Raw genomic sequence first — 16,576 nt, 5'->3', positions numbered from 1 at the left:
CTATGACACTCCCCAGGACCCTACCATTCATATTATGTCCTGATCTGATCTCCCAAATTATCAATAGTAACAGTGCTCCGAGATTGTTCTGTTTCTTTGCAAGCATCATGATGCACCATCAATAACTCTCGGAGACGGGAGGCAAACGATAGGCTTTTATTAGCTGCAAGAGACCATCACACAACATCCTGGAGACTGAGGGAGGAGCAGTGTCCCAATTGCCTTTATACAGGGGTCTGTGGGAGGAGCCACAGGAGCAGTCAGCAGAGGGGCGTGTCCAGACAGGTATACACATAGTTTACCACAGGCCATTCGCTAATTACTCTCTCTGATCACTAACTGATTATTCATTGCCTTGAGCCCTGCCTTGACGGGCAACGACTGCCAGCAACAAACATGGCGGGACCCTACGGCGGGTCCGGCAACAACACGCATGCGTACGAAGGGCCGTGACTGACACATGCTCAGAAGCTGACGTAGCCGTAAACTTCCGGAACAATGGAGGCGATTGTCAATGAGATCGTGTCGTCGGAAGACCTGCTGGTAAAGAGCGGGGGTGGGGGAAAATAGGCGGAGGGTGAGGGGGCAAAAAGGGTTTTACTGACTGGTGGAGTTGTTGACTGAGCTTGTTGTTGGGAGTTACTCTCAGACAGGAAGGGGGTGGGGGAGTGGGTAGAGATGCCAGGAAGCAGGCGGGGGTAGGTAACGGGTCGTAGGAGTTGTACGGAGGGAGGCGAATGGCGGGTTTCTGGGAAACGGAAAAATAAGCAGCGAGTTGAGTGATGAAGGCAGTAGACATATTTTAAATAAAATAAGGAAGAGTTTAAGATATTGCTGAGGTTTAAATGTGGATCTGTTTTTGATAGTGATTCGAATTGATTACGAATTTAAGTAAAACGTTAGATATCATTCTCTAAGAGATTGGGCTCTTTTAGTGCTTTGTAAAGATCATAAGGTACGTGAGAATGTTTTAGGTTTAAAAGCTATGGAAGGAATGAAAGCAATACCAAGGAACTGTACTGAATGACAGTGGCTTTGGGGGAGTAATCACAGGAGTGCCTAGATGTATCCATGGACCACGTTAAAATAATTTAGTTGGTGGAAAAATTACAAACGCTAAACGTTTAAAAAGGTTTTATGGTAGAGTAAGAGCAGATAGAGTACCGTACAAAAGTTTTTGGCACTTAAAGAAATTATTTAAGGCAAAAATGCTTTCAAAAATAATGAAAAGTTTCTAAATATCAACAAATAGCATAAAGAGTGGTAAACAGTAAAAAGAACTAAATCAAATCAATATTTGGTGCGACACTTTTCCTTTAAAACTGCATCAATTCTCTTGGTACACTGTTGTTGCAGCTTTATAAGAAAGGTTGTTCCAAACATCCTGGAGAACTTATCACAGTTCTTCTGCAGACTTCGGCTGTCTCGTTTGTTTGTCCCTTTCCAGGTAATCTCAGACAGCCTCAATGATGTTGAGATCAGGGCTCTGTGGAGGCCGCACCATATTGTGCAGAACTCCTTGTTTTTTTTCACTGAAGATAGTTCTTTATGTCCTTGGCCACGTGTTTGGCATCATTGTCCTGCTGCAGAATGAAGTTAATACTGATCAGACACCTACCTGATGTGATGGATGAGAATCTGCTTGTACTTCTCAGCATTGAGGATTCCATTAATTCTGACTAGTTCACTAGTTTCATGTGCAGCCCAAACCAGCAGTGAACCCCTGCCTGCTTCACTGTTGGCTACAGACACTCATCCCATGTCGCATTCTTTCTGTAGATAAACTACCCCCTCTTGGAGTCAAAAATTTCACATTTTCACTCATCATTTTCACTCGCTGCCATTGTTTAGCACCTCAGTCCTTGTGTTTTTGTATGTTGGTGAGTCTTGTTTCCAGCATGGATGAATGCTTTTTGCCAGCCACTCTTCCATGAAGACTGCTTCTGGCAAGACTTCTCCAAACTGTAGAGGGGTGTACTTGGGTTCCAGCAGTTTCTGTGAGTTCAAAGCTGATTGCAATGCTGGATTTCTCCCAATTTAGAAGGGACTTCAGCTTGAAGTATCTCTTGTCTTCTGCATTAATTTTCTGTGGCCGACCACCGAAATTCTGGTCCTCAACCTTGCCCTTTTCTTTGTGCTTCTTCAGAAGAGCTTGGACAGCACACTTGAACCTCCAGCTGCTGCAGAATTTCTGCTTGGGGGAGACCTTGCTGATGCAGGATGATCACTTGTGTCTTGTTGCTGTGATTAAATGACCTTGAAGGTTAAGCTGTCACATCTGCCACAGCCTCACCTTTTTAGTTTGCTTGTCCTTTGCCCAGTTTGATCCCTTCTACATCTGTTTCTGAGTCAGTTAATTAGTTCATTCAACTCACTATGTCATTGATCATTAGCATCCTGTTTGTTAACTTTTTTTAATCATGCACTTGGCTGTATACCTACGAAGTAATCAAGATTTTATTTGAAAAGTGATCTATTATTTAATATGTTTCTTTAATAAAATACAAAAAATTCTCTAACATTTAATTTTTTTTTTGAAAATGAGTGTTTGGAAATCTAAAATTTGGGCTTTTCTACTGACAGCAATTCAGAAGACCAATGGTAAACATCTAAATATGAAATTTATACAGATTTACAGTGCCTAAAACTTTTGCACAGTACTGTAACTTATTGGTGTTGATTAAATTTGATGGATAAAAAGTTGCTGGATTGGGTTATATGAGTCGTATAGTTCAAGTCTACGTGCCACTCCATTTGAGATGTTTTCAATGCCCAAAGTTTGACCACGTGGCAGCTGTATGTCGGGGTAAAAAATGGTGTTGCAGATGTGGTGGAGAACATGATCATGGTAATTGTGGAGAATGCACGAGGCCAAGATGTAGCGTTTGTTGAGGGGAACATAGCACTGCTTTGGCACGGTGTCCTGTGAATAAAGCTGTGGAAGTGCAGCATGTTTGGGAAGAAATGGGCACATCATGTGCAAAAACTCTTTAGAAAATACAGAGGACAATGTCAATAGGACCTATTATATCCACAATTCTGATAGATTAAAGTCAATATATAAAGTATATGATTTTATAACAAAGGTATTGTTGATAAATTAAAATTTGTTACTTTCATGGCAGATATGGTACAGCACAAATTAGAAGTGGGACAGAAGAAGAAATTATATTAAGCTAGGGGTAAAAGACTTGACTGTAGAAGTTATTAATGTTTTACATGGAGGAGTTGTGGAGGGGGGTGTCTGGGGATTGCATGGGAGCAGTGGTGGTGGGGGGAGATGCCCGGGGATTGTGTGTGGGGGTGCTATGGGTAGAATGCTTGAGGATTGTGTATGGGGCGCCTGTGGATTGCATGTAGGATGGCGGGGGCCAGGAACACCTGGGCATTGTGGGCCAGGGGGATGCCCATGGTTGTGTGGTAACAGGAGAATGGCTCTGCAGAGGGGGGAGTGGGTGAGAGGAAGGCTGGGAGTGGGTTGATAGGGGTGTATGGGTGGATCGCAGAGGGATGTAGGGAGTAGGGTGATTGTGGGGCTGGAAGGGGGATTGATGGGTGGGAGCAGGGCTGGGCTGGTGCCTTTGCGTGAGTACCTGGAGTTGTGGGACATTGGTTGAGCTTTGTGGAGTGTTGAGGGACATGCTGCAGTGTTAGAGAGAAGAGTGCAAGGCAGTTCTGAATCCAGCAGTAGGTAGAAACACTGACCGTGTGGTAGATACTGCTCCATCACCACATTTGTGTTGCCTGTTTTGCAGAAGTTTGAGAAGAAGTACAATGCAGAATTGAGGCAGGGCTCGCTCTCCAGAGCCACACAGTTTGAATATGCCTGGTGCCTAATCCGGAGCAAATACTCTAGCGACATCGTTAAAGGAGTTGCCATTTTGGAGGGTGAGCCACACCATGAACACACTTCAATCCCACTGACTTGTCCTGGTGCCAGGGCTAACTTAGGGTCAAGGCATAATACAGCACAGAACAGGCCACTGAAACTGCTAGTCCTATTTACCTGCATTTGGCCCACATTCCTCCAAAGGTTTCTTATCTATGTATGTGTCCAAATATCATTTAATTGTTGTAATCGTATCTGCCTCTATCACTTCCACTGGTAGATTGTTCCATATATACCGCCCTCTATGTGATAAACGTGCTTCTTGGGTCCCCTTTAAGTATTCCCTCTCTCACCTTAACATATGTCATCTAGCTTTGGACTCCTGGCAAACAGACTGACCATTCACATGATCTGTGCCATGATGGCATTCGAGATGTGGCAATGTGAAAAGTTTTTAATGAAGGAGAGAGAGCATTTGCACTTCTGGGGGTAGGGGATGAGGCAGAGGTTCAATTCTCAGACCCTGCTTATAACGATGACAGTGTTCGGAAAGTAATGTAGTTCCAGGTCAGGCCCTCTGCTTGGACAGGACTTTGACCACTTTTGGCGAGAGTAGTATGTGTTCTTGTGAGTTTTCAGTTGCTGTCTTCTCTCCTATTATCTCTCACACTTTTTTCCTCTCCTTTCCATTCAGAGTTGTATCCCGATTCATCCAAAGAGGAGCAGAGAGATTACATTTTCTACCTGGCCGTTGGAAATTATCGGTTGAAGGTGAATGTCTACAGTTTGTTACGCTTCTAGCTTTGACCGAATGTGCCTTGTCTTACAGAAGTGTGAGAAAACTGTTCTGTCTTTCAGGAATACGAGAAAGCTCTGAAATTCATTCGCTCAATGTTGAAAAATGAGCCACACAACCAGCAGTGCTTGGAGTTGGAAAAACTCATCAACAAAAAGATGCAGAGAGGTGAGATGTGGAATGCTGAGGCAGTCCATAAACTGTGAGCCTGCCACGCGATATAAGCTGTCTCAGTTTCCTTTGTTTTTGTGTCCATCGCAGTATATTGCGCCATGGCCTCATAAATCAGATATACAGGTTTCTCAATTTCCGATCCTCCAATCTTTTTTGTGTGTAATTGCTCAGTTGCCTCCAAATACTGAGGCTCCGAATTCTGGAATTCTTTCCTTCAGTCTCTGATTTTGTACACTATTCTCCAACTTTGAACTCTACTCTCCTTTGAAACCCATCTCTTGGACCATCCTGTGGTTATCTGCCCAGTACAACTGCAGTGCTGAGACACTGAATGTACACATAGAAATGACATTGATACATCTTTAGAATCTGCCTGGGTCAGCACTACACATTGTATTTCCTTCCATTTCAAATGGACTATGACCCACAAGGACTGACGCACCTCACGTGGTTGTCAGTTTAAAGAATAAGTTCTTACAGGACACCATAGGAAGTTGGCCTCATCAGCCCTGCAGTAGCTCTTTTGAAGAGCAATGCACTTTGTTGCTGCGACCTTGTATTCCTATAACTTTCTCTGTTTATTATTTAGTTCCTTGCTGAGCCTTCCCACACACTCTTTCAGCATGGGAACTGGCCCATTAGCCACAGTGTGCTTTGCCATCACCCAGCCCTTGCAACTAATCCCATTGTATTTCCCTCATAACCAAATCTGGAGAGATGCACACCTTTCTGAATGAGGTCTATTATCACTGACATAGATCGTAAAATTTGTTGTTTTACAGTAGCCGTGTAGTACAAGGTGTAAAAAAAAATCACCATGTTACAATAAAAATTAATGCATAGTGCAAAAGATAGATAGTGAGGTAGTGTTCATGGACTGTTTGAAAATCTGGTGGCAGAGGAGAGAAAGTTGTTCCTAAAACACTGAGCGTGGAGCTTTAGGTTCCTGTATTTCCTCCATGATGGCAGGAATGAGAAGAGTGTGGTGGAGATCCTTAATGGTGGATGTCGATTTCTTGATTCACCTCCTTTTGAAAATGTCCCAGCTGCTGGGGTGGGTTGTGCCTTAACACTGGAGTCGATCTAAAGGAGGTTCACCAGGCATGTGACAGTTGTCTATCCAAAACTCAGAGCTACAGGGAGTGGGGCGTTGTAAAGATCAGGTGAAACCAGGGTAACTGTGGGTTAAGCTGTTCTCTGGTTTCTGAATGAATGGGAGCAGTTATAAAGGGTAAACGTGGACAAAGCAATGATCTTTCTAGTGTGGATGGTGGCGAGGCCGGGGGAAAATCCTATCCTTCTGTTCCAGGGAGGAGACGAGAGACAGACCGTGGATGAGAAGCCGTTTAGGGCTTTGTTAACAGTGGTATAAGGGAAGCTGCAGTTTGGGACACTGGGTACTGATGTATTGGTTAGAACTACAATCAATTTATTAAATTAAAGAAGCAACAATTGACAAAGACAATAGTCACAGTGTGTTCAAAAACCTCAACCTCTGAGCTCCTGGATTTCAGATTTCCGGCAGTTTCTGTTGACATTGCCTTAAGTGTTTTGTTGTCATTGAGGTGTGCTTGAAAGAAGCAACACGCAATGTAGGAGGAACTCAGCAGGTTAGGGTGATGGACAGATGACATTTCTGCTGAGCTCCTCCAGCATTTTGTTTGTTGTGTTGTTTTGAAAGATGCCCGGAGTTGGTAATTCAAGATTCCAGGGAATAGAATCATCAGGCATAATGGGAGTGGGGTAGGGAGGGATCTTAAAAAAGGTGCCATTGGAGTCCATTCCTGTAGTAATGGACTGATCTCCTAGAAAGGTTTTAAAGTGAGACTACATAGGTGGATCCGAAAGGAGGACAGTCACTTTGCAGGGGGATGTACTGCAGGTGTAACAACCATGGGGAGGTATATAGACAGGTGTAAGAGGAAAAGAGCCGATCAGGACTTGTCTGCAGAGTGCGAGATCAAGGAGTGAGATGGAGGTAGTTCCTTTTGGACTTAATGCACCAGATTTAAAAAGTGACCGTGGCCTGTTGGGACTTGTCTATGGAGCCAGAGGTCACTGAGTGAATTGGATACAATTCCTTGTGGACTTCGCGCACCAGTGTTCAAAAGTGAGTGGGACCTGTCAGGGCTTGTCTATGGAGCCAGTGTTGCTTGGGTTAAAAGTAACTTAGCAACGGCCAATAAAAAGGGCGAGGTTTAAGCCATTGTTGGAGTGGACAGCGTTTAGAGTGGTCAAGCTTTCGTTCAACTGCCTTCGACGAGAACGGTTGCAGGCTTGAACTTCAGTTTGAGAAGTTAAAGATATAGCAAGTATAGGCAGGATGGTATTTCAGGAAGTAGAATGCTCCTTCTGTTTCCTTGATGACTGTAGCTGCAGGAAGTGCACCCAACTTCAGCTCCTGACTGACAATGTCAAGGAGCTGGAGCTGGATACACTCAGGACCATCTGGGAAGCTGAAAGACTTTTACTGAGGTGGTCACACACACAGATAGTAGATGGGTGACCATCATGAGAAGTAATAGGAGTAAACAGCTTGTGCAGGGTTCCCTGGTGGCCATGCCCCTCAGCAATATGTATACTGCTAGTGGAAAATGACTTGTCAGGGTACAGGAGCAGGGAGGCCAGGCCAGTGGAACTCTGAGGCTCAGCAGGGAAGGATAAAGTCAGGCAAACTGATAGTGATGGAAGACTTGATAGTTCAGTGGATGGTCAGCAGATTCTGTGGCCATGAAAGAAGCCAAGATGCTGTGTTACTAGGGTCCAGAAGATTCTTAGGAGGGAGAGTGAGTAGCCAGAGGTCGTGGTGCACATTGGCACCAATGAGATAGGTAGAAAGGGGGAAGAGGTCATGCACAATAAGTATGAGTTAGGCAGGAGACTGAAGAACAGGACCTCCATGGTAGTAATCTCTGGATTACTACCAGTACCATGTGCTAGTCAGGGTAGGAATAGGATGATGGTACAGATGAATGAGTGGCTGAAGAAGTGGTGCAGGGGGCCAGGTTTCAAATTTCTGGATCATTGGGATCTCTTCTGGGGAAGGTATGGCCTGTATAAAAAGGATGGGTTACACCTGGACCCTTAGGGGGACCAATGTCCTTGCAAGTAGGTTTGCTGGGGCTGTTGGAGGGGTTTTAAACTAATTTGGCAGGGGGATGGTAATCATAGTGATCAGCCTAAGGATGGAGCTGTTAGTATATAAATTGATGCAGTGTGAGGAAGAACAGGCAGATGATAGGGCAAAATTACTGTCAGTAAAATGAGTCACAGTGTAACATGGGAAAACCGAAAAAAAAGGTGACAGATTAGGATTTAAGGTATTGTATTTGTAAGCACACTATATTGAATAAGGTAGATGATCTTGAAGCAGAGTAGAGATTGGTGGGTATCACTAAGTCATGGTTAAAAAGATCATAGTTGGGGAGTTTAATGTGCATTGATACCATGTATCAAAAGGAAGGCAGAGGAATTGAGGTGGCTCTGTTGGTAAAAGAATTAAATCAAATCCTTAGAAAGAGGTGATGTAGATCGGAAGATGTAGAACCCTTGTTCTACATGAGAGAAGAGCCGGCCAAAGTTGATGGGGAAGGGACGCTAGCTTTAGGAAGCTTTCAAAAACCAACAGAAGGCAAGTTTAAAAAAATCCATAAGAATAGCTCTCCTGAAGGTAAATTAGCCAAAAATATCAAAGGATAACTAAAGTTTTTTCAGATATATAAAGAGCAAAAGAGGCAAAAATGGTTGTTAGACCACTGGAAAATGACGCTGCAGAGGAAGTAATGTGGGATAAAGAAATGACAGACATGAATTTAATAAGAATTTGTCTCAATCTTCACTGTGGAAAACACAAGCAATATGCCAGAAATTTGAGTGTGTCGGGGGCAGAAGTGATGAATCTCAGGGTTGTATATTGTGCAATATATGTGCTTTGATAATAAATTTACTTTGAAAATTTTTGAACTTTGGACCAGATGGACTACACCCCAGGGTTCTCAAAGAGGTGGCTGAAGAGATTGTGGTGGCATTAGTAATGATCTTTCAAGAATTAATAGATTCTGGCATGCTTCTGCAGGACTGGAAATTCAGAATCAGGTTTATTATCACCAGCATGTGATGTGAAATTTGTTAATTTAGCAGCAGCAGTTCAATGCAATACATAATCTAGAAAAAGAAAAAAATAAGTATATCAATTACAGTATGTGTATATTGAATAGATGAAAAATAATGCAACCCCCCCCCCCCCCCCCGAAATAATATATATTAAAAATGTGAGCTAGTGTTCACTGGTTCAATGTCCATTTAGGAATTGGATGGCAGAGGGGAAGAAGCTGTTCCTGAATCGCTGAGTGTGTGCCTTCAGGCTTCTGTACCTCCTTCCTGATGGTAACAGTGAGAAAAGGCATTGCAAATGTCACCCTACTCACTGGGAATTTAGAAGAATGAGGGAAGATCTCATTGTAACCTACTGAATGTTGAAAGAGTCACATGTTGAAGTTGAAAGTATATCAGAGAAGGTTCCTGAGAATGATTCCAGAAATGAAGGAGTGAAAGATTTAACATATGAGGAGCATTTGATGGCTCTGGGCCTGTGCTCATTGGAGTTTAGAAGAATGGGGGGTGGGGGAGGGTCTCATTGAAACCTGTTGAATAGCGGTCAGAGTGCCACACTGACCTCGACTTTGCTGAGGCTGGGCAGCAACTCTCAGATACCTCCTCGCATCTACTTTCGAAGAGGACCTCTTTCCGGACCATCAGAAAACTGTCTCCGACACCATCACTGCCCTCATCAACTCCGGAGAACTCCTATCCACTGCCACCAAATTCATAGTTCCCTTACCCCGCACTGCCCGCTTCTACCTCCTACCCAAGATCCATAAACCCAACTGTCCGAGTAGGCCTGTTGTCTCTGCTGGCTCCTGTCCCACTGAACTCATGTCCTTGTACCTTGATTCAGGCCCTCGTCACCTACATCTGCAGCACCTCATGCTCTCCATCTCCTCAGTAACTTATAATTCCCTGGTGTTGACTGCCTCATTTTCATCATGGATGTTCAGTCCCTTTATGCTTCTATCCACTTTTGTCTCAACAAAAGAACCAACCAATTACCTTCTACCACAACCCTCTTCCATCGGCTGAACTGGTCCTCACCCTCAACAATTTTTCCTTTGGCTTGTCCCACTATCTCCAGACTTGAGAGGTAGCCATGGGCCCCAGCTATGCCTGATTTTGTTGTTGGTTACATAGACAGTCCATGTTCAAAGCCTTCCCTGGTAATATTCTTCAACTCTTCCTCTGCTGTGTTGAAGACTCCATTGGACCCAGGATTAGCTTGTCAATTTCATCAACTTTGCCTCCAACTTCCACCCTGCCCTTAAATTCACCTGGTCCATTTCGGACACCTCCCTCCCCTTTCTCGATCTGTCTCCATCTCTGGGGACAAGCTGTCAACTGACTTATTTTATAAACCTACCAATTCCCATGGTTATCTTGACTGTACCTCTTCCCTCCCTGTCTCCTGTAAAAATGCTGTTCCTTTTTTCAGTTCCTTTACCTCCGCTTTATCTGTTCCCAGGAAGCGACCTTCCTTTCTGAAACATCCTCCTTCAAAGAGTGGGGTTTCCCTTCATCCATTATGGATGCGGCCCTCACCTACATCTCCTCTATTTCCCGAATATTTGCACTCACCCCATCTTCCTGCCGACTTAACAGTTATGGAGTTCCTCTGGTCCTTTCCTACAACCCCATGAGCCTCTGCATCCAAAACATTATCCTCTGCAACTTCTGCTATCTCCAGAAGATCCTATCGCTAAACACATCTTTACCCCTGCCCCTGTTTCTGCAGGGATATCTCCCTCTGTGATTCTCTTGTATCCCTTGTCCATTTGTCCTCCCTCCCTCTTGGCACTTTTCCCTGCAAGTGGAGCAAGTGTTACTCCTGCCCATTCACTTCCTCTCTCACCTCCACCTGGGGCCCAAAACAGTCTTTCCAGGTGAGGCAAATCTTCTGGGGTTGTCTATTGTGTCCAGTGCTCCCGATGCAGCCTCCTCTGCATTGGTGAGACTCGTTGAGCACCTCCACTCCATCCACCAATAACAGAAATTCCCAGTGGCCAAACATTTTAATTCCTATTTCTATTCTGACTTGTTGATCCAAGGCTTCCTTTTGTGCCAAGATGAGGCCAGCCTCAGCTTGTATTCCTCCAGGTAGCCTCCAACCTGATGGCATGAATGTTGATTTCTCCTTCTGGTAAATATCCCCCCTCCCCTCCTCTTCTTTTCCCCACTCTTGCCTCTTACCCCTTCTCACCTGCCAATCACATCCGCCCGGATTCCTCTCCTGTGGTCCACTCTCTTGTCCAATCAGATTCCTCCTTCTCTAGCGCTTTACCTTTCCCACCCACTTGGCTTCACCTATCACATACTAGCTAGCCTCCTTTCCTTCCCCTCACCTTTTTATTCTGGCATCTTCCCCATCTTATTTCCGTCCTGAAGAAGGGTCTTGGCCTGAAATGTCGACTGTTTATTTATTTCCATAGAAGCTGCCTGACCTGCTAAGTTCCTCCAACTTTTTCTTAGTGTTACTTTGAATATTGAAAGGCCTAGCTAGTGGATGTGGAGAGGACGTTTTTTATAGTGGGTGAGTCTAGGATCAGAATAGCCTCAGAATAGAGGGATGTCCATTTAGCATATAGATGAGAATGGATTTCTTTAGCCAAAGGGTGGTGTGTCTGGAATTCATTGCCATGGGCAGGTGTGGAGGCCAAATCATTGAGTAGGTTTAAAGTGGAGGTTGATAGGTTCTTGATTAGTAAGGGTGTTAAAGGTTGTGGGGGGTGGGGGAGCAGAAGAGTGTCATAAGAGGGATAATAAATCATCCGTGATGGAGTGGCGAACTTGATGGGCTGAATGGCCTGATTCTGCCTGTGTTCTATGGTCTGGTTCAGGTAGTGGGGACTTCAGAGTCCTGAGCACTGAGTCTTGAAATGTGAAAGGCTCAGAGGTTTGAAGTTTTTATCATACATCCAATATGTAGATGATCCTGGAGAAGGGGAGATACTGGACCTAAATTTTGGAAATGTAGCCCGGCAGGTGTCAGTGAGGGAGTATTTCAGAGATCGTGACCAAAACTCGAGAATCAAAGTTGTTTATTGTCATATATACAAGTGCAATGAAAACTTACAGTGGCATGTAGTATGCCATTCCATTAAGGCTGATTCGTTATCCCATTCTCCTGCCTTCTCCCAGTATTTATAAACAATTGTTACAAGCAAGAATGGAATTAGGACAAAATATCCGTTGTTGTGCAAAGTGGTCATAATCTAGTTGTACTAAATTAGTTAGTAGGTTTTTGCAGGTAGATTTAAGAACCGAATGGTTGAAGGGAAGTAGCTGATCTTGAAGCTGGTGACGTGAGACTTCAGACTTCTGTACCTTCTGCCTGGCCCAAAAGATGTGGGCCTTTGTTAGATATTGCCTTCTTGAGGTTCCTCCTGATGGTGGGGAGGGATGTGCCTATGGTTTATTCGGCAGAGTCCCCTACTCTGCAGCTTCATGTATTCCTGCCTATTGGAATTGCTGTATGAGATTGTGGTGCAAGTAGATAGGTGTTGCTTAAACCTCACCAGTACTTACTGGGAAACGTGATCAAATAGTGGGTGGTTATAGGGCAGAAGATTCAGCTGATTATTTGATCTCAACAATGTTTGCTGGCCTTGAGAGCTTGCTGGTACTTAAAACTGTTAGTCACTCGCACTCCAGAGTGCGTTTAGATATCCTGAGACTGTAAACTTTGTACAGACATGAGCATTAGAAAATTTCTCATTCTTTGCAGTGTTTAAACCCTTGAAACAGCTCAGTCAAATTACTGCTGGTCATTTTGGCCAGAATAATCTATTTTTCTATCCCATCTGCATATGGGGAGAGCTAATAAGTCTCTGCCAAGTCCTTTTACTATAAATCTGTTCAGTATTTTAAGCATTGCACACAATCCTCCAGCTGAGGGCAGACTTGTCCTTTACGTAGCTCCAGCGTTGAACCTTATTTTTGATTGATAATGAAGTCTAGGATTATAAAGGCTTGATTGTTGTATGTGTACCCATTGAGCAGAGACCTATTTAACCTCTTGAACCTGTTTTTGTTTCACCCAGTGCTCTGTGTATCCACAGTCTGTCTTATCAAATGAAAGGCCTTGCCCAAGCTAGAAGCCTAGTAACTGTTTAATGATTTTCTCTTTTGAGCATTACTCTGAACTCGTCATAGTCTAATTGATACATGACAGAAGTTCACACCTTAGTCTCTACTGCCTGTTATGCCACGGCCTTTCAGGCAGCATTGAAGGTCCTCCATCTCCGGCAGTGTTCAGGGCTTCCTTCATCGTGTTAGTAGCTCGGTTTTCACTACTGTCAGTCATGCAAGTCCCAGGTGGAGACTCAGGAATACCGTCACACTCAGATGTTGAAGGATTCTTCATTGCTGTCTCCATAACAGTTTTGTTTTACCGGTCAGGGTTGCTAGCCCTGAGCTGAACCCCTGAACCTGGAGAACTGGTGGACCACTCTTAGACTGACCTCTACCTGCTGACCAAATTGGCACGGGTGACCCTACCAAAAGCCAAAGGAGAAAGCGCTGACTCCAGCCAACATAGCTGTTTGGGTCACTGAGGCACGCAATGACAAGCATTGTGGTCCTCTTGGAGGTTACACCATAGTGCTGGTAATAAATCCAGCTGCTGCTTGACTTGATCTGACTGGTGTTACAGTTTCTTTGGACATCTGGTTCCATCTGGTGTGTATTGTGTACACTCTCTAACTCACAGCCTCTCAGGCATGAGCTGCTCTGTTTATTCCTAACTAAGTAGAAGTTATAATACCCTGTTAATTCTCCTTAGTTTTTGTTGAATGCTCTATTTTAAGCATAAACACTTAAAAATGACAGGAAGTATTTATCCAGCGGTAAGGTCAGTGCCCAGTTGACCCATGATCCTTTGCTAATTCTAGTTTCACATCTCTACTGCCGTCTGCAATCTCTTGTGTCTCCTCTACTATCTTGCCTTTTCTTATGATTTTATCCTTTTCACCAAAGCTATTTCTTTTCTGCACCCTTCCATTTCCTTCTGCTCTAGTTCCTGTCTATTCTGTATTTATTTATTTATTCATTGAGATACAGCTGTGCTGACTAGCAACCCCCGATTTTAACCTTAGCCTAATCACAGGACAATTTACAATGACCAATTAGTCCACCAGCCAGTACTGTACATCTTTGGACTGTGGGAGGAAACTGGAGCTCCCGGAGGAAAACCACACAGTCACGTGGAGAACGTACAAAGTCTTTACAGATGGTGATAGAAATTGAACCCGAGTGCTGGTACTGTACAGTGTTGTACTAACCAGTACAACTCTATATCTCAATAATGTACTGTATCATACTCACCATGTTGTACTTTATTCCTTGAGTATAGTTTGTCTGAAGTCTGCTGAATCTGGTGTTGAATGTGAACAAATCTTCTCTAATAAATGTCCTCAGGCCTTCTTACCACTTAAAAAAAAATTGTACATTTATGACTTTATCATCTCTCTCCCACTATTGTATCGAAAGCAATCTCCCATAGGTGGACCCACTGCACATTCTGCTCTCTGACAGCAATATGTAGTACCATGTATAAACTTCAAAACCATGTTCTTAATGTGCTTCAGAAAGAGCAGTGCTCCTGTAACCTCTGAGAACAATGGGACAGGACAGTAATGCAGCTGGTAAAGTTAGAGATCCTGGTTCAGCCCTGACCTCCAGTGTTTCTGTGTGGAGTTTGAACGTTCTTGCTGTGATCAAGTGCATTTCTCCAGGTGCTGCAGTTCCCTTCCGCGTCCCAACGGAAGTGCAGATTGTGGGTTTACTGGCTGCTATAAATTGCCCCTAGTTTGCAGGTGAGGGGAAAATGTGGGAGGAGTTGAAAGAACTGTGGGGAGGATAAAATGGGATTAGTTTAAACCTGTGTTTGATGCAGCCTTGGTGAGGAGACTGTTTCATGTTGTCTTATTTTATCTCTCCATTACATGAGCCTGACAATAAATGAACATCTTACACAAGTTCCTCAGCAAAGGGAGGATTTAACCAGTTTGGAAGAAGTTTTGCTTAACTTCTCAGGGTTCAGTTACACAATCAAATGAATGCTACCAAACAATTCAGCTCCATGAAATACATAATAGCTTAAGTTCCTACATTGTTTTATTTTAGGAAATGGCAACTGTATGCAGTTTGCTGTAGAAACACCGCTTTACCTAACTTGGATGTTTTGTGACACCATTGGGCTTAAATTCTCAAGTTTAAGTTGTACAATCAAATAAATGTTACCAAGTGATTCAGCACCATGAAATACATGAAATGAAATACTGAAGAACCAGTTACTATGCAGCTTTATTTTAGAAAGTGGCAATGGAATGAGTGGCCCACATTGTTGTTTGGGAACCCTGTAGTGAAAGGCATTGCATTCTGTGGTCTGGCTGCTAACTCACAAACAGGAAAGGGATAGAACGAGATCCCTCTAACTTCCGCAGGACTGAGCTCAGGAGCCTCCCCTCTGGCCACTGGCCGGAGTGCCGCTCATCACCCTGACCTTTCTGTGCCTCTCCACTCAATAGCTCTTCCTCCGTGTTGCTCACCATCCTGACCTTTCCGCTGTTCTTTGCAGATGGCCTGCTTGGCATGGCGATCGTTGGGGGTGCAATCGTGGGACTGGCCGGAATGGCGGGACTGATCGGACTGGCCGTGAGCAAGGGCAAATCCTGACCTATGTGCCTGAAGATGCTGCAAGTGCTTCCTTTAATTTAATGATCCTCTCTATAACACTGACTCTTGGCTTGACTGAAGTTTTTCTGTATCAATGCTTTACACTGAACATTGTTTAATGTAAAATATTTAATTACTTTCTAATACTGTATCAGTGACTGTTCTTGGAACAATTGTTCAGTTATCCTTTCGGGAAAACACTGGTGTAAATGTTATAAATAACAACTTTGTAAACTGAATAAACCAGCCAATTTAACAGTGTGTGTCAGCCAGAGCCATGCTATGACAGAAATTCCGACCGTCTCCTTCTTCACACTCCCTTCAAATGCCCCCAGGATATGGAGGAGGCAATGTACAGCTCCCGTTGCCTCATTAAGCACTCCTATGTGAGGGGCAGTATCTGTGGCCCTGAGATGTTTTGTGGTGCAGTGAATTTGTGAGGGGGGGGGACAAGTTGTGGAGTCTGTGGTGTGTAGTTGGGAGTAACCAGAGGGGTTGGAGTATGGTGGATAAGTAGGGGGTTATTGTTCTGAGATGAATGAGATGTAGAGAAATGGTTTGGAGATCTGGTGGGGCTGAGCTTCTGTCTGTGATGACCATTCTTGAGTCCGCATTGGTATGCTTTCTGAAGTGCTGTATGATCGTTACTTATGCATCTGTCTTTAATGCTATGTATTTGTTAGAGGAGCACTGCTATCTGGAAATCCAAGTACGGTTCATCTCCATGTTCTCCTTCATAGACACTGCTTGCTACATCCTTGAAGAACCCCAGCACATTTGTCAATTTTTTTGTGTTTTATAAAACCATTTTGCTTTGGTTGCTACATTTAGCTCTTTTTTCCTTGATTAGATATTCCAGCATCTTTTCAACACCAGATGTAGAGTCATAGTTGTAGAACACTACAGCAAAGAAAACCAACTCTTCATCTGCTTAATCCCATTGAACCACACCTGGTCCATACCCCTCCTATCTATATACCTATCTAAATTCC

At 43.8% G+C, this 16,576-nt stretch overlaps 1 protein-coding gene across 1 annotated transcript; it reads left to right on the top strand.

Annotated features, from left to right (window-relative positions):
* Positions 1–448: 448 nt before the first annotated feature.
* On the top strand, positions 449–15,845 carry fis1 (fission, mitochondrial 1). The gene is made up of 5 exons (XM_059943810.1): positions 449–543; positions 3,756–3,888; positions 4,524–4,600; positions 4,688–4,793; positions 15,487–15,845. The coding sequence occupies exons 1-5, from the start codon at positions 499–501 to the stop codon at positions 15,582–15,584; spliced, it is 459 nt and encodes a 152-aa protein (XP_059799793.1). The 5' UTR covers positions 449–498; the 3' UTR covers positions 15,585–15,845.
* Positions 15,846–16,576: the final 731 nt, after the last annotated feature.

The sequence above is a fragment of the Hypanus sabinus genome, chromosome 18 (assembly GCF_030144855.1).
Source record: "Hypanus sabinus isolate sHypSab1 chromosome 18, sHypSab1.hap1, whole genome shotgun sequence".
Taxonomy (NCBI): Eukaryota; Metazoa; Chordata; class Chondrichthyes; order Myliobatiformes; family Dasyatidae; genus Hypanus; species Hypanus sabinus.
This window is presented reverse-complemented; position numbering and strand designations above follow the sequence as displayed.